This window comes from Myxine glutinosa, chromosome 12, assembly GCF_964187855.1.
Source record: "Myxine glutinosa chromosome 12, kmMyxGlut1.1, whole genome shotgun sequence".
NCBI lineage: Eukaryota > Metazoa > Chordata > Myxini > Myxiniformes > Myxinidae > Myxine > Myxine glutinosa.
Genome location: NC_136272.1, coordinates 43,597,897 through 43,617,275, shown reverse-complemented (window position 1 = coordinate 43,617,275; position 19,379 = coordinate 43,597,897). Strand labels below are relative to the sequence as shown.

The window sequence follows — 19,379 nt, the reverse complement described above, 5'->3', positions numbered from 1 at the left end:
CAACAACCTTTTACAACAACATTTTACCACAACAACAAAATAAAAAAACATTCTCATATCCACAACACTGCACCCTCCTCCCCTTAGGCACGTCCCGGGCCTATTACTTTTACCTTAGTGTGGCATGTAGGTGTAGTTCCCTCTACTTTTAACCTGACCCTGAGTGCGACAGTTTTAAAACATAAATAAATGTGTCCCGCTGGTCCATTGCACCCTGCCTAACAGACTTACGCCCACAGTTAACCGAATTGCGGAATGGTCTTCAAACTATACACTGACGGTGGGGAGCATTATTTACAATGACTCTGCTTTTATTTACAAAACTAACCCAGGACCTGTAATTGTTCTTTCTGGGGGGAGGACAGTCTGCTCTGCATCAATGCACCATTAAAGCACCCAAAAACGCACCAATACACACCCAAGCACCAATCGGTGCAGTCACCATTGTTCAATGAATAAAATAAAACCAACAACCCCTAACCCTGCAGGTGTCTCTTGCTCTTCGGCTCCCTCTGCTGGTTATCATTATTTCTTCCAGTTGTTGTCATTTTCTTTGCTTTGCTTACTGGCGGCCTATTTTCAATAAAACTTGCACCCAATGTGTCCTTTTTATTTATTTATGGCCCACCAGGCCGACTATGTGTATGGTTCACCTGTGGGGCATTGGCGCCCTGTGGCCAAGGTCCGCCAGCAAGATTTCGGGCCCTCATGGCCGGTTCCAGCAGAGGGGCCATGCCCCAACCCATGGGGTCCATAAGTGGTGCTCGGCCACTGACATGTGGTCCATGATGTGGTGCATCGATGCAGACAGCTGGTTCTGGGAATTTCGGGCGCACAATGGCCGACCCACGCACGCTCCCCTCGGCGCCCAACGGCGCTCAGGTCCTCATGTGGGAGACAAAAAGGGGGGACAAGACAGATGAGCGAGGGGTAAGGTCTCAAGGGTACACATCAAAAAGGCAATGCAAGGCGAAATGCGTACGGAGGGCGAAGTGAGAAAGCTCGTCCCTACCGTACGTCACCCCCCTGTTACCTAGCCCACCCTTGCCCTTACCCCATATGTACAAAACCTACACATTACCAATTCGTCACTACTGTCACGTCTTCCCCATATTTCCCCTATACCAAATTCGTCTCCACAATCCCTCTACTTCAAAATTTGCCATCACCAATTCATCATCAATCCTCATAAGGAGGGAGAGATGGAATTACGCACAATGTCACACCCACGTCATGATGCGTCTCACAATCCAAACATTTGCATCATAAAAAATAATCAAAACATGGCATGGTGTGGAGTACCTGTCACCTCAGGTGAGTGGATGCAGATGGTGCGAGGAGATCCTTCATCCTAACTATCCTCTAAATGACTTTAACACACTTTACACTACCCGGGGTCTTTCCCTGCCAATCCATTGGCCAACTTACACTACGGGTTCTAATAACCAATTCCCATTGGCCAAACTGTGGTGCTCCTCAATTTTGGGGTCTCACTCCCCCGATTCATCTCCCGGTGCTCTAGCACAATTTCTGGGCTGCGACGTGTACCTCTCCCAACAGGTCTACCCACCTGCACACCTCCACCACTGTAGTTGCCACCCGAGCTTACCTAGCTCCTCACCCTAACCTAACTAACTGGGGACAGCCCCTCTCCTGGCTCTGTCACCCCTTGGTGCCCTCTGGCACTGGGCTACCCGGGTCCGTCCTCCGGATCCTCGGGCCCCATCCACACAACTACTACCGGCTCCCAGAGCCCACCTGCGGCCTCACCTGGCCGACATCCTTACAGTGGTGGAGTGCCCAAACCAACTACACACACTAACAGGCTACACGCCCAGCCATTTCCACAACACCAACGCACCCATCCACATACCATTCTGTCACCCGCACCACAGATGCCAATATCCAACTACAATTTACCTATACCCTCTACCTAACACTTACACTACCCGCCCCGGGTATCCGTGATGGGGGTCCACTCTTCCCCCATTCACACCTTCGCACCATCCACTCCACTCCACAATTTCCACCATTCTCACTCCACGACCATCCATTCCACTACTCCATACCATTTATTCCATACACCTGTCTTTCATTCACCTGTCGTTGCACACCTGTGCAATCTCACCTGGTGCCACCTGCACCCTCCTCCTCTTTCTGGACCAGTTGGTCAACGCAACACACATCACCATCACTCACTCATACACTGCTCCACACACCTGTTCAGTTGCACACCTGTGCAATCACACCTGTTCCATTCTCACCTGTTCAATCCTCCCACACACGGCATCATCTCAGCTAACTTCTCCCCTCTGAAACTTGCGCTTCCCAGTCGTCCCTTTAAACTATTGCGCTCCCACGTCATTATCAACCACACTAATCTACCTGCGTCCTCACTACAGGTATCAGTCACTAACTAAACTTAACGTCACCTAATGTCAATCTTCGCTAGATCCCTACACACCATATCCTAACCCACCCGGGCTAGTTTTCACTGCCATACACCCCATAATCTAGTGCTCCTTTGCCCCCACCTGTGAGGGATGGTGGATTTGCCATCCCACCACATCGGGGGTCTCTCACTACCAATTTCGCTCGTCCAAATCCAACAATTCAAAAATTTTCCATTTACTGCCAATTCTATTCACTTTTCTAAATTTCGTTTTAAATCACTATCACTACCACCATCACCCGTCTACTTATTACATCCTCTCGGTGCGCCAATTCACATCTACAGCCCGGCTTCGTACAGCCGAGCAATGAACGCGGGTCGTTTTGTGCCAGCGGCTGGATACGTCCCGCATTCGGGGCAGGGACGGAGGCTTACCCGGGCCGAGATCCCATGCACCACCTCGGCGTGGAGTCATCCAATGTCCCGATCTCGACCTGCCGGCACGTCTCAATAGAAAGTGGTCGCCATGACGACCCTTCCTATCGGGCTGCCCGCTCCGCCTAGTGGAGCCCGGACGCGGCCGTTCCACGCGAGGCCCAGCGTGGATCGCGCACGGCGGTTCTTTCGAAACCGCCGTGGTTCGGATCCCCGCCGATTCTCGCGGCACGCGAAGCCCGGCACGCACCGAGGGCCCGATCCGGCTAAAAGTCGACCTAACCTTTAACCCGGTTATCGTCGACGCCTCACCTGCAGGCTTACATGCATACGCTACCCCTTTCGTGCTCATACATGCAGCCGTTCCCATTCTCCTCGTACCTTTCCTTACACACCCCGGTACACTCACTCCGCCCATCGACTTGGTCACACACCTGACCACCGAACACCTTGGCACACATTCGTCGCTCGCACACCTCACCAATACACCTCTTCGCGCCCCTTTCTCGGTCACCTCCTTTGTGACAATCACAGGTGTGCTCTCACCCGCACACCCAACCACGTGTCTCACTACCAATTCCAGCGTGCATTCCCACTCACGCTCTACCATTCCAGGTGTGCATCCTTCTATTCCAGGTGTACATCCTCGCTCACCTGCCACAACCAACTCACGCTCCGTTTCACTCTCACTACTCTCACCTCCACTCTCGGTCACGCACTCACCCTTACTCTTGACAGCATGCGCTTTCCCCATGCACCCGTCCGTTACACACCTTTCTCGCGCATCCTCTCGCGCACACTTTTTCGTTACTTCCTCCGTAACACTCACCACACCGCGCTTCCCTGTGCTCCCTCGCACACGCGCTACGACCGGCTCACTCCTGACGGCACACTCACTCCTCGGCGTGCACTTTTTCCTCACACACCCCATGGTCGGACATTCTCGCACACCTCTTTTTTCGCACACCAGACCTGTCGCACACCTCACCAACGGCCTTTCACGAACACCCGGATCCAAACCAATCCCCAAGCCGACTGAAGCTTTCCTCACATCATGTACATTGCCACTCACCTTGGCACCTCGTCCCCGCACCTCCTTTGCCACCTGCAAACTCTTTATTTGGTTAGTGAGCATCACATCATGATTTGAACACAGACCTTGTACATATTCCATGACTTCCTCCTTTATCTCCCTCTTAGTTTCTGTCCGTCCCTTCTTAATTTCACTCACCTCTTCTCCCACTTCCTCTAATTTTTGTTTAACCTCTTTTATTTCTCGGTGCGTCCCCTCAAGTTCGTCCTCTAAGGCTACCGTGACCGTCTCTATGTGCATCCTCACCTGCCGGTCCTTTGTCTCCATTATCTCTGTCACCTCGTCCACCCTCATTGTCAGTTCCTCCCTTACCATCTGACATTGCCTCTGCGTCGCTATTAATTCGTTTTTAATTTCTTTTTGTGTCGCCTTCAACCCTCCTAGTACCGCAGTGTTCTTTTGAACCTGCTCCACTAACTTAGTTTGTCCCTCTGTCAGCTGCTCCACCTCCTCCGTCAGATCTTCTATTCCCCCTTGTAACTTAGCCGTATTATTCCTCACTTCTTTCTCCATACGCTTTTCGCCTCGCTTTACCTCCTCGCGTAGCCCCGAGACCTCCTCACTCACCCCTCGTCGTATTTCCTCCATCTGGTTCCCCATCTGTTCGATTTCCCGGGCGGATTGTTCCCCTATTTCCCGCAATTTGTCCTCCATCCTATTTTCTAACCCCATTAACCCATTTTTCACCCCCTCTAACTGATTCTCCTGGGCAGCCATTCTATTTTCCACCCCCATTAACCCATTTTTCACCTCTTTTATCCCGTTGTCTAACCCCTCAAAATTATTGTCTAACTTCTCACCGGTACCCCTCGCTTCGTCCCTCATTACCCCCATTTGGTTTCCCATTACCCCCAATTGCTCACTCTGAGCATCCATCCGGTTCCCCATTACCCCCATTTGGTTTCCCATCCTGTTTTCCATCCCTTTGAAATTATCGTCTGTTTTTACCATAAAGGCCATCATCTGTTTCATAAACAGGTTCCAATTCATTGGCATCTCGGGTTCGGCTACCGCGACCATGGGCGTGGCTAAATTTGGTGCCGCAACAACCATGTGCGCGAGGACGCCATCTTGTGCACCTGATACACCCTCAACCACACCTTCTTTACTCTCCTCCACCCTTTCCTCCACATACATTTCCCCGAGGTCCTGGGTCGATTCTACCCCGTCTATCTCTCCCACCGGCATCCCGTCGCCTTGAACAGCCATGGCGCGATTTCAAAATTCGGGTTTTTATACAACAAACAAATTTCGGCTTTATAATTTCGAGCGCGTAAACGCGCTCCGGGTCCGATCTCACTCCTCGACACCAATTGTTATCGTACTAACACAATTGGTGTCCAAAATTTGGGCTAAATAAATTTAGTCCCAGGTTCGAATCCAACTCCTGACAACCAATTGTTATAGATCGCGGTTAGATGTTATAGACCGAGCGGTGGTGTAAGACCGCGACCTAACAAAACTCACCCGATTCACCCAGACTTTGGCCGTATCGCACCGTAGCTGCCCAATGAGGGGAAAAGACAAAAACGACGAATGCAAAGAGGAAAACGAAGGCAAAGAAGTTGGAAATACTACTAAATTTATTTACTATGTACACACATAAGCAAGAAGAAAGCAGGCACGTTTATTTACAGGCACATGAGACGCAGGTGACACAGTGAAAATGATTAGCTTATGCAGACTTGACTTAACTACCCAGGACAGCACAAACAAAGACACTGACTCACTCGGGGAATGCCAGGAATGGCAGAAGGTGGACGGCTGGAGGTGCACGCTTGGTGGAGCCAACACGGAGCTTGGTGGAGCCAACACGGAGCTTGGTGGAGCCAACACGGAGCTTGGTGGAGCCAACACGGAGCTTGGTGGAGGGGAACGCTCGGTGGAGCCAACACGGAGCTTGGTGGAGCCTTGGTGTGACGGGTTCTCTCTTCTCTGTAAAAGCTCAACCGTCTTGTCTCTGGTAAAAGCTCAACTCTTCCAGTCTCTTGCAAAAGCGAATCTCTCTGACTCCTCTCCACGGCTTGGGCTCCCTTGTGTCTGCCGGTAAAAACTCATCTCCTTTGGCCACACCCCTGCCTTGGGTTATATAGGCCCCCGCCCCTCAACCTTTGCGAACCTCCCCGACCGCTCTTCCTCCGCCCTCTGTAGCCAAACCCCTGGCTCATGGTTGGTCGAGCGGGGCTGGTTCACTCCTCCCCCTCTATGACGAGGTGGAGACACGCCTTTCTTCCCTGACTCGAGCCTCGTGGTCAATGGCGGTTATTGGAGGGGAGGTAATATGGGCAATCGAGGCTCGGCAATGACGAGAGGGGATGTAATATTGGATGGAGATTTTGGGGATGGGAAGGAAAGGGGATCTATTCCCTTTCACTGGTGCAATGGAGTACTTTCAATTAATGGAAGACACAGCCTTACGCTAATACACATAATAAGGATATAACTGTCAAAAGAAAGGATATATCGTGTCCTGCATGTATGTTTTATGGACTAACTACGGAAACGCCCTTTGACCTTTATACAACCACAAACGGAGGGAGGAGGGGTGATATTTTACAACAACCTTTTACAACAACATTTTACCACAACAACAAAATAAAAAAACATTCTCATATCCACAACAATATATATACATATACATATATATATATATATATACATATACATATACATATACATATATATATATATATATATACATATACATATATACATATACATATATACATATATATATATACATATACATATATACATATACATATATACATATATATATATATATATATATATATATATATATATATATATATATATATATATATATAGATACACACAGACTTGGCATTTAATATGGATTTTTTTTTTTTTCTTGACTTGGGTTTACTTTCTGAACTCGGTATATCAATCTGGTGAGTTTCTTTTACGCTTCGGTGATTTCTTTGTTAAAAGAACCATGTCACTGATTGTCTGTCGCAGCAAGAAGACAATAACAGGATTATATCACAGGTGGCGTGACAAAATGTACGGACAGGTACATTTGACGATTGGCTTCACAATCGGGTATATAAGGGTTGTTGCGTTCTGTATTAGTGGAAAACAACTGCTGCACGCATGTCACTGATTGTCTGTCGCAGCAAGAAGTCAATAACAGGATTATATCACAGGTGGCGTGACAAAATGTACGGACAGGTACATTTGACGATTGGCTTCACAATCGGGTATATAAGGGTTGTTGCGTTCTGTATTAGTGGAAAACAACTGCTGCACGTCTACAAAAGTTATTGCCGCTTCCCCTGGAGATGGTCCGTCAACTCGACAATGCTGTTTGTCATTTAGTGGTGGCTTTACGAAATTCCGGCATGAAACAGCATGCTATTGCTCGGCAGTATGGCATCACTCAAGGTCAGGTGTCAAAGATCCTGAAACGAAATGCTCAGAGGGGTGCCCCTACTCCAATACCGAGGTCAGGACGTCCCCGCAGAACCACAAGGAGGGATGATCGCCAGCTGCACCGGTTAGTCTGCAATGGCCGTACCAAGTCAGCTAATCGGCTTAGGGCTGAGTGGCAGCAACTGACAAATGTGCCTGTATCCAGAAGGCTAGTCAACCAACTACTGGTTAAAGCAGGCTATCGTGCCAGGCGTCCCCTGAGAAAGCCACGTCTGACCAGACAACACCGCCAGCGCCGATTGCAGTGTACCAGAGAGCACCGTCAATGGCAGCCAGGACACTGGAATCACGTGATCTTCAGTGACAAGTCTAGATTTCTGGTCTATCGTCAATATGGCCGCGTCCGACTGCGCAGACAAGTGCATGAAGCCTACAACGAAGATTGTATAGTGCCAAGAGTCCATGCTGGAGGTGGTGGGGTGACCGTTTGGGCTGCTTTTCATGCAGGGGGCAAAACTGACCTGGTTGTTCTGAATGGAAACCTGAACCAGTTCAAGCACAGGGCCATTCTGGAAGAAACATTGCTTCCATTTGTTCGTGCAGCCTTTCGAGGAAACTTTGTCTTCCAAGATGACAATGCACGGCCTCATCGTGCTCGCATGATCCAACACTTTCTTGCTGACCATGGTGTAGAGCATATGGAGTGGCCTGCCATGTCCCCGGATATGAATCCGATAGAGAACTTGTGGGCAGAATGAATGCATCAAATCGACAACTTGGACCAGCAGCCTGCCTCTGTGCATGAATTGCAGCAGGCTATTGTGTCTGCATGGCAAGCGATTCCTGTCCAAACCTTGGCAAATCTCGTGAACAGCATGCCTCAACCTGTACGTGCTCTCCTGAATGCTCGTGGGGGTTACACGAAGTACTGAACTGTAATTTTACTGTCCGTAATCCCAGTCGTAATTTAACTTTTGTTTTTGTTAAAAAAAATTTTTGGCTAATGTGCAAAATAAAGAGATACTTCTGGAAAACGCACAGAAGTTTAACACAGTACTGTCCGTGAATTGAGTTCGATGTCAGTTTACATCACTTTCAAGGATCAATTTATTTGCTTCGAAATGTCAAATGTGGTTTTTGTTTCTTTTAAAGGTCACATTAACAAAATCTAGAATAATTTCAACATAATTCCAATGAACTTTTGGTTCTAAGTCATCTTGAAAAGTAAGTTCACCCCCACAAAAAAAATATTCCATATTAAATGCCAAGTCTGTGTGTGTGTATATATATATATATATATATATATATATATATATATTTATTTAAAAAATCAGAAAAGTTTAAATAAGTCGTGAACATAGCTTCAAGACGATCGGTCTTTAATTTTTAGACAAGCTTTTGGCCAACACAGGCCTTCTTCTTCGTCTACAACAACAGCAGGCATGCATACAAGTCATTGGTATGATGTTAATATATGAATAAAATGTATACAAAAAGAAAAGATATCGTTAACGCTTACTCGCCTTCCTCGATTTAAGCGCAAGTGAGCTTGCGTTACAGTTGGTTGGTACTGTACAAGTACATATTCATATATTGTTTATATTTATATAAATACACTGCCTACATTTATTAACGACATATATAAAGGTAAAAGGGATGAAAAAAAAAAGTGAACGAGTTATGGTGAATGAGTTGGAACATCCATTAATTCTCAAAATTTATGCCATGAGGGAACTTTATCCGAAGTTTGTGTGTCCAAAAAGACACGTCTCATAATTGTGGTGTGGTCGATTTGTAATCGATTTGATGGCAGAGATTTGAATATAGTCTGCAGTGATCTGTTTGATTAAAATGTATAGTGTAAGGCAGGGATTTGCCGTGATTGCTGTGAAAGTTACTGATCTCTGACCGTGTGTTATTAAAGCGTGTGTAGAGTGTGTTCAGTTTGTCCAACATATTGTTTGGTACACTTCAAGTGATTAGGTGTAAATACAAGTCAGGAGACGATGATGGTTCACGAGCGAGCGGCATTCAATGACAAAGGACGAACTATAACCGAAACAGGCCCGGACTGGGGGGTTGGGGGCCCACGTGGCAGGTGTCGGCCCGCGACATGCGGTGTACATGCCTATTTACAATGGGCCCCAATGCGCTGCGTGCGCAGGCCTTTAAGAGCCAGCTGTACGTAATTGTGTGTGGTGCTGGCCTGGAAATGTCAAAATGAAGGTTACTGACCTTGAAATGATAGAAAATAATGTATAATAATCAGTTATGAGGTTAGTTAGCTTCACAATACCGAAAATTTGGTTTGATTCCGACAACTTTGAAAATATGACCTTTGTGACCTTCAAAGGTCGAAGATTCTGAAATTTGTTGGAAAACTTGTATTTCATGATGTATGTGATAATATAAGATCATGTACGACATTTCACCCTATCAGGAAGCGAACAATGTAATAAAACCATCAAAAATCGACTTTTCTAAATTTCGTGACCTTGACCTTGGGGCGAAAATGAAAAATCGAGCTCCGTGGGGCTACACACATGACATTGGCCTAACCAAATATCGAAACCCCCGTCAGATTCCACCAAACCCCTCGGAGAAGATGTAGCTTGAACTCGATTACCCCCTAAAAAGACATCTTTTTCAGGCGTGGCTCCGCCCACAATGGGCGCAATACGCCCACTCTAGGCAGGACACAACTAGATCATGATATCAACCTTCCACCCAAGTTTCATCAAGATCAGATGACATCATCGGGTAATTATGCTGCGGACAGTCAGACAGACACACCCATGACGAATATAGTGGTCACTCCATTTGATAACTCGTGAACCAATATATATATATATATATATATATATATATATATATATATATATATATATATATATATATATATATATATATATATATATATATCAAAAGCTGCAAATACAATGAAATAAGAGTCACCTGGGAATCGAGGCCGAGCATGACAAGCATGAGGAAAAAGAGGGCTGCCCACAGAGGGGCAAGTGGCATGAGGGCCACTGCTTTGGGGTACGCGATGAATGCCAGCCCTGGACCTAGAGTAAAATGTAGAGGGTAATATAAGGGAAAATGTAGGATTGTGAATATCGAGAGTTACTCAAGGGCCCAGAGCTAAATAATACTCAAGTTATATTCCATGAAACAACTTTGCAAGAACGTTTACACAGTGGTTGCATGGGTTGCACAATAAACAACCTCAAAGTATAGCAAATCTAAAAAGTGCAAATTAAAGTAACAGCAGCAAGAATTACACAGGGACTAAAGCACCTGACGTGGCAACCTCTGAGATGTGTAAACCTTGCTCCTGCGCCATGAATCCCAGCACGGAAAACACCAGGAAGCCTCCAAAAAAGCTTGTGCTGCTGTTGATGATGGCCAAGGTGAGGGAATGCCTATCACAACAAGTTTCAGGAAAAATGACTTTCACCTCAAACCATAGAGGGGTACGCAATTCATGCTAATATCAAAACATAAAATCAAATTATTGCTAATTGGAGTTAAAACAAACAGAAACATTTGCCATTATATAATTAAGGTTGTGCATTGTACTCTATAAATCACATTTGACATTTCCTGGTGTAAAGTTTCTTCCCTTTTTGTGAAAGAGAGGGCACGGTAGCTTGTTTACTGCAGGTAGGATGATTGCCTTTCCATTTTGTTCACTTTTATGGAGGCCTTTTTAGGTGAAAGGATGGTCAGGGGTAGGAATAGAGAATCAAGGATGTTGGGTGGGAATGGTTGAAGGGGAAAGAGTGCTCGTTTCAGGCGAATGCAGTACCCACGGTTGCTGCAGCCAGATTAAGAATCCAATTACTCTTGGGGTCGTCCTGTACAGAATTTCTATCCGAGTACAGCTCGCAATGCTGGCATCCCAGGTTCAAATATCCATTGCAATGTCTACCGCCACCCCCAATTCTTTAATTTCCCAATTTCACTCCAATTCATGTAAATATACACAATATGAATGAATGAATTGTTTACTGCAGGTAGGATGATTGCCTTTCCATTTTGTTCACTTTTATGGAGGCCTTTTTAGGTGAAAGGATGGTCAGGGGTAGGAATAGAGAATCAAGGATGTTGGGTGGGAATGGTTGAAGGGGAAAGAGTGCTCGTTTCAGGCGAATGCAGTACCCACGGTTGCTGCAGCCAGATTAAGAATCCAATTACTCTTGGGGTCGTCCTGTACAGAATTTCTATCCGAGTACAGCTCGCAATGCTGGCATCCCAGGTTCAAATATCCATTGCAATGTCTACCGCCACCCCCAATTCTTTAATTTCCCAATTTCACTCCAATTCATGTAAATATACACAATATGAATGAATGAATGATCGTTATAAGGCCATTTTCCCCGCTAGAGCAAGGGTTAGCCTTGCGGGCCCCATGACAATCATGGTTCCCTGTTTGAGGCAATGTTTTATGGCCGGATACCCTTCCTGACGCCAACCCTTAGTCGCCTCTTACGATGTGCAGGGATACGGTGTACCTATTCTAAATTATGTAAACATACACAGATGTATACTAATTTATTTGCCCTTCAGGTAATACATGTACAAACTATAATGGGACTCGGTAGAGCGCACATCTCCGCCAGGCTGAACAGATTACTTTTTGCATTCCCTGATAGGCCGAATCTTAATCTTGATCAAAATCTAATCAGCTTGTCCTTGTCACACACCCAACCTGTCCACCAAGTTTCGTCCAAATCCATCCACAACTTTGAGATACTAGGGCATGCCCGTACTATATATAAGCTAGGACGTGCCCGTACGTGGGTGCCCGTTCCTTGCCAAAAAAAAAAAAAAAAAAAAATTTGTGTAGGGGTGTGTGTGTGTAAACATCCTAGGGCGTGCCCGTACGTGGGTGCAAAAAAACATGCGTGCAAACAACAACAACAAAAAAAAACTTTGAAACCACGTGGCAGTAACGACCACAGAACCCCCCCCCCTCTATTTACATGAATGGTTTGGTCCATTCGCAACGACCACAGAACCCCCCCCTCTATTTACATGCAATGGTTTGGTCCATTCGCAACGCCAAAGCGAACGGCGAACGGCTAAATCGCCATAGCTCGGTAAGTACTTGTCCGATTAATATGAAACCTTGAAAAGGCACATCCTCGGGTCCCCAGCAATATACCTGGCAAGTTTAAAGTATATCGGACCCGTGGTTGTCGAGAAACAGCGGTCACAGACAAACAAACAAACGTACAAACGTACAAACGTACAAACAAACACACAGAGATTACTGGAATTATAGATAGATAGTGCTATATATCATTTCTGGCCCTATCTCTCAATGGTGAAGAATCACCTAAAAAATTATCGTAGCCAGATCCAGATCTGGATCTTCACCAAGATCTAATCATTTCGTCCTCGTCATATAAACCAACCTGTCCACTAAATTTTGTCCGAATACATCCACAACTTTTTGATATATCCTGTTCACAGACATGCAGACAAACAGGCAGGGGTGAAAACATAACCACCGTCCACCTTCGGTGCCAGAGGTAATTCGAGAGTTCACAGAACACATTACCCCATGCTGTCTTGAGCAACAATGACATGGGCAGAGTCTACAACAAGCAAATTTGATTGGTCAGAATTACATAAAATGCTGTAATATTTGGCCAAATACTGCTGAACTGCAGGTTTGTTTCCGATTCATGTTGAAAATATTATATTTAGTTTAAATAAAGTTGTTCCTCAATGAAACTGACGTTTGTAGACAGATTGCTTAACCCCACTTTTTGCTTCGTGTGTGTGGGGTAATTGTCAGACTCTGGAAGGCAAAATAAATAAATGAAAACGTGATTTCTTTTAAATCACGAATGACCATTTTCAGTGAGCGTTCAAACATTTAAAAGTGTAACATTTGGGCATTAAAATGTTTAAGAAATCAAATGATGACCCACAGAGGGCACAAAAGAATTCAGACACACGGACAAAGAAATCTGGTTCCAAAAGCAGGGAACATACCATGAAAGGCACAATTGCAAATGGCTTTTCGTCTGTTTATTTCTTTGGAACTACAAGAAGGTCCCATTGTCCTTTCCAAACAGTAGGTGAGCAATCACCGGCACCCTTGCCAAATTCCAAATCTCTGTTCTAACCTCAGGGAACACTGTAAACCTCCTGCAAGAACTATGGCTAACCCACAGCCACATGTTGCATATGGGCATTGACAACGGAAAAAATAATAGTTAATAAAATAATAATAATAATAATAAAGAATAAAAGGTACTAGGCTAGTTTGTGGATATCTATCAACCCACCTGTAACAGTTGGTGTGAAAGGAGTTATAACTGCCGAGTGTGCCAAGAGCTGCAAAACCCAGTGCGTAAGAGTAGAATATCTGAGTCGAAGCATCCATCCAAATCTGGTGGACAAAAATAAAGATAAAAAAAAAACGATCAAAACTTCAATTACCACATGAAGATGTCCCTCTTTTTTTTTTTTTTTTCTTCATCACCCCTCTCTTTACAGGACGAACTCATGAAAGAGGTACCCTGTGCAGCTCGAGAACAAATGTAAAGCAATCAGGTGAAATTGGACACAAACGATTGTGCACTCCTTTGTCAAGTCAGTGTGTTCTCCACAGTGCTAAGGTTGCAGTGGAAAACTTAGGCAGTTCTTCCCTCATGTGGCTACCTGTCCTATGTGGCCAATTTTCAGTGTATGGAATGCATTCAATAGTTTGGGGGGGGATCATCTTCAGGTCACCTTCATGATATGGTCGTCAATCATATTTTAAAAAAGTTTATAATTTTACAAGTTAGGCACAGTTTCGGGATGAGCGAGGGGTGGATTGTGGTGCGCAGACATATAATTACATTCACATTTACACTTTTTTTTTTTTTAGGTTGCCATTTGTTGAAAATAATCGAATCGATTCTTCTTTTTTGACAAGAATGTCATTCCTCCTTTCAGCAGGCTGTAATAAAATGCAGTATCAACTCTAAGTGAATTTAACTAAACAACAAGCTTGCTCAATATCCAGTCATGCCGCATGGTTTATGGAGCTTATAACAAACTTACCGCTTTTGGCTGTCTTGGGACAACTGATTTCTCTCCAAGTTACCTTCAGCTCTTTCACTCAGTGCGTTGCCTGGTCTCTCAACCAACCAACCCTTCACTTCCTGTCACGTACCCAGCACGTTACCCTTTTCAGGAGGTTTTCATCTTCCGCATGGAGCACATGCCGAATCTATCTCAACATCCTAATTTTGATCTCCTCCGATATTGTACACCACTCCTTTCCTATGCCATCTCCAGATGCTGCATGGCGTCATCGCCGGGCACAAAAGGGGACCCGGCGATGACGCGCGCTGAAAGTGAGTACTCGGTTTTCACTCTGGTTTTGTTTGTTTGTTCGGGCGATATTTCAGCCATCCTTTGAGCTAGGAAGCTGAAATTTTGGCAAAATAGTGAGCAAGTGCTTTGGCAAAAACAGCATTTTTGTGTTTTTTCATTAATCAATTAATTGACGAGTTACTTAATTATTATCGATTAATCAAGTACTTATTTATTTCCTCTCTTCTGGGCAATATCTCAGGCATCTTTTGAGCTAGGAAGCTGATATTAGGACACAACAATGACCAAGTGATTTGGCTGCAAAGGCTATTTTTGATTTATTAATAAATCAATTAATCATTTAATTATTCGATTTAATGACTGCATTATTTAATATATTTTAAGTTACACATTTGGATGAAACTATGATGGTTCAGGTATTCTATTGGCTAATTGATTAATAATTTAATTATTTTACTATTATTATTTATTTCTTTTCTTTCTCATCTGGGTAACGTCTCAGGCGCTTTTGAGCTAGGAAGCTGATATTTGGACACAATAGTGACCAAGTGATGTGGCAATAAAGGATATTTTGGATTTATTGATAAATCAATAAATTAATTATTTATTGATTAGTCAATTAATCAATTATTTCATTTTTATTAATTATTTAATTAGTTAGCGAAAAGTTAGATTCGGATGAAACACTGGTAGTTCAGGTATGCTATTAGCCAATTGATCAAACAATAAATTAATTATTTTATGATTATTATGTATTTATTTCAATTTCACAATCAATCAATTATTGTACACCTCTCGCTCCTATTACCATCTCTATATGCTGCATGGCGATATTGCCGGATGCCGAAGGTGGACCGGCAATGCCACGCTGAAGGATGTTATTTACTTATTTGGCATGGAGGTGGTGTACTTTGAATGTATCTGCACTTGTTACCCTCACCAGAGGAGAGGGTATTGCATTTGAGTCCGTTTGTTTGCTTGTTTGTTTGTCTGTCTGTTTCTGTCTGTTTGTTTGTTTGTTTGTCCGCACAGAATAAATATGATTTTCTCTGCAACCGTTGGTCCGATTGACAGGATTATATTTCACTATTGACAGGATTGACAGGATTTTCAGGACAGGATATTTCAGCTTAACAAGTTCACCAGAGGTGCAACTCCACTTGTAGAATTTTTTATGACAATTATGACGTCATAGGTCACGTGGTTCGGCCGCCATCTTGGAAAAACCAAAAAACTTTGCACCTCCACATCTCCGAAAGCGCTGAATAGAAAAAATTGAGACATGGCTCATTGCAAAGAACGATCCATGGGGAATAAAACATGTTAATGATGATGTCATCATGTCATAGGATGATGGCATATGCCCTGCACTGCCCTCTCTACACCTCACCCCCAGGAATACCTTTGGCTACGGCTTCCCCTTCGCTCCCAGCTTTTCTTCATATGTGTGTTGTACCGTCCACCAAACAGTGACGACTTCATCTACATCTCGCTGTCTGATAATATGGACCAACTTCCATCTACCCATCCCAACTCTCTCTTCCTCATATGTGGTGATTTCAATTGTCACCATGCCAGTTGGCTGGGTGTGGGTACCTCTCTCACCAGCCATGGCTCTTCAGCAAAGGACTTCTGCGACTCACTGGGACTCACTGGGACTGACACAATCTGTCAATTTCCCGACGTGGATCTCAGTCAACAGAGCATCTTCTCTTCTGGACTTGGTTATGACTAACTTCCCTGAAAATGTCTGCTGCTCTTCTTCTGCTCCAATCGGCTCATCTGATCATGTGCTTGTTAAAGTGGACATCTCTCTGACCATTCTCAGAGAGCCTCCTCAGCATCGACGAGTCTGGCATTTCACTCAGGCCAACTGGCACGGTCTTCAAGCAGCCATCAATCATCTGGACTGGTCTCCCATCTCTACCGCCTCTGACATCAACTCATCCTGGGAATTCTTCCAAAGTAAATTGCTCTCTCTCATGCACAGATTTATCCCATCTCGTCTTCAGTTGTCATACCCTTCCTCCCGTCCATGGTACACGGAATCTTGTGGTGAGGCTGTTGCCCAGAAACAAAGTCTCCTGGAAAGCAAATCCAACGGAAGGAAATCTCATTTCCTTTCACAAAGCCCGAAACGAGTGTGTGTCCACCCTCAGGAGAGCCAGGAAACAATATCTCTCCGTTCTCAAGACCAAACTCTCTTATCTGTCTCCCTCTTCCAAATCCTGGTGGCGTCTGGTCAAATCTGTTTCCGGTGATTGTTCCCCCTCCATCCCCTCCCTCACCTCAAACGGCTACACGGCTGACTCCGCACGTGAAAAAGCTGATTGCCTCAACTCTGTGTTTGCCTCTAAATCTTGTGTCCCAAAACCATCCCTCTCTGTACCCACCGTACCCAGTTGCTCCTGGACTCTGTGTCCTTTCCTCCTGACAAGGTGGAAAAGTTTGTCAACCCTCGACTCTGATTCTGCAACTGCACCTGACGGCATCAGCCCACGGGTCCTAAAATCCTGTTCTTCCGCTCTTTCACTCCCTCTCTCTGTTCTCTTCACGCTCTCTTTTGCTCAAGGTCATCTGCCATCTGCTTGAAAATCGGCCAACATCACCGCTTTGCACAAAAAGGTGCAAAAACATATCCTAGCAACTACAGACCAATCAGCCTTCTCCCAATTATCAGCAAAGTCATGGAATCTATCATTGCTTCGGATATGAAATCTTTCCTCTTCTCCAATGGCTTGATCTCTTATCATAAATTTGGTTTCAGACCAGGTCACTCTACTCTGGACATGCTGCTTCTGCTGTCTCAACAATGGATGGAGGTCCTCAATGCTAAACAGGAAATTAGAGCCGTCTCCCTCGACATATCACGTGCCTTCGATACGGTCTGGCACCCCGCTCTGCTCACCAAACTCTCTCCTTTGGTATCCATGGCAATCTCCACGCATGGCTGGCGGACTTCCTCTCTAGTCGTAGTCAATGTGTGGCCCTGAATGGTTTTCTCTCATCTCCTCTTCCTGTTCAGGCTGGAGTTCCCCAAGGCGGTGTTCTGGGCCCTGTGCTTTTTCTGGTCTTCATCAATGATCTCTCTGACTCTCTTGAAAATCCTCTCTATCTCTTTGCTGATAGCTCTACTCTGTCGCTCCAACCCTCATCCCTCAGATCGGCAGTCTGCAGCCTCCTCACTCTCTGCAGACCTGTACAAAATCACAGGCTGGGCAAACAAGTGGAACATGTCTTTCAATCCTGACAAATCTCACACTCTTACGATGTCTCTCCGAAAAGACCGACTGGACAACCCTCCCATCCACTTTCTGAATAATCCTCTCCAAGAAGTTCTGTTACTCAAGCTTTTGGGTCTCACTATCTGCCATGATCTTTCCTGGGAAAACCACATTTGAAATCTGGCCTCCAAAGCCAGTCGCCGACTGGGCATCCTCCGTCATGCGAAGTCCATCCTTGGCACACCTGAGCTCCTCACCACTTACAAGGCTTTCATCTGCAGCTCAATGGAATACTGCTCTCCCCTCTGGGCTGGCGCTCCTGCCTCACACCTAGCTTGTCTTCACGCTGTTGAAACCAAAGCGTTCAGAATCATTGGAATCTCCCGCGATGAAGATAACTCCAAGGGCCTTTCACTCACTCGCCGCAGGCAGGTTGGTGGTCTTTCCGTCTTCTACCGACTCCTCTCTGGCCTTGCCCCCCAGCTCTCTTTGGGCTCTGTCCCCCAAATATTCCTTCAGGTCACACAAGATCTGCCTGCAACCCTCTTATGGTTAAACTGCCAAAATCAAGACTCTCTGCACACCTTCACTCCTTCAATCCTCTTTTCTCCCGCCTCTGGAACAAACTCCCTCACCCTCTTCAATCCCACTCCACCCTCCAGGTCTTTAAAACAGCTGTTCACTACCATCTCTTATCTTCCCCCATCCAAAACCTTGATCTTTTCTACCCCCGCTAATTTCACCCCAAATCCACTTTTTTGAAATACCAACTTCTGTCCTGAAAGTCCTTGGTGTCCTTGTGTTTTATACTTCTCCCTCCCCCCCCCCCCCCTTCCCACGCCTCCTCCCCCCAAGCCCTCTCCCTCCCACACATCTCCCTGCTCTCAAATGTTGTGTTTGTGTGCTTCCCCTTCTCTCCCCATCTTGTCTTCCGCTCCCTCTTTTTATATATTTTGTTTGTTTGGTTGATTTGCTTGTGAAATAAATGTTAGCTCTTTCACGAGCCTCGATTCAGTTTCCATAAAATAAAATAAAAATAATAATAATAATAGATGCCTCCATTATGATGTCATAATTCGACAAGTGCAAAACTTCTTGCGATCAAGATGAAATTCCTTGAGCATAATCTAGGAAGAAATTAGTTTAGAAAAAAAACAATGATGACGTCATCGGTCACGTGGTTCGGCCGCCATATTTGTTTTAACACAAAAGCCTTAAAAACCACTGAAAATACATCCTGGCGAGGGTTTACAATCTCTGATTGCTCTTTCTTGTTTTTCCTTGCTATTCAGTTCTCATGATACATCTTTTGTGACAAGAAACTGTTTGCCATTTTAAACAGCTCCTCGGTGGAGTAATGGCCCTTCAACTTCCATGCAACTCTTCCTTCATGGCTCACACACCCCATGGAAGACGAAATTTGCAGATTTCCAGGACAAAAAAGTGATTTGCCAGGACTTTTAATACATAGGGTTTATGTGCAAGTGACATTGGAATA

At 45.1% G+C, this 19,379-nt stretch overlaps 1 protein-coding gene across 3 annotated transcripts in view; it reads right to left on the bottom strand.

Annotated features, from left to right (window-relative positions):
- The window catches only part of LOC137437898 (sodium- and chloride-dependent creatine transporter 1), a 79,800-nt gene that overhangs the window by 31,083 nt on the left and 29,338 nt on the right, over positions 1-19,379 (bottom strand). For all 3 annotated transcript variants that reach the window (XM_068132610.2, XM_068132611.2, XM_068132609.2), the window contains exons 8-10: positions 13,619-13,722; positions 10,614-10,738; positions 10,269-10,381 (exon numbers count right to left, since the gene is read on the bottom strand). In XM_068132610.2, coding sequence (XP_067988711.1) covers positions 10,269-10,381; positions 10,614-10,738; positions 13,619-13,722 — 342 coding nt within the window. The remainder of the gene's footprint in view (positions 1-10,268; positions 10,382-10,613; positions 10,739-13,618; positions 13,723-19,379) is intronic.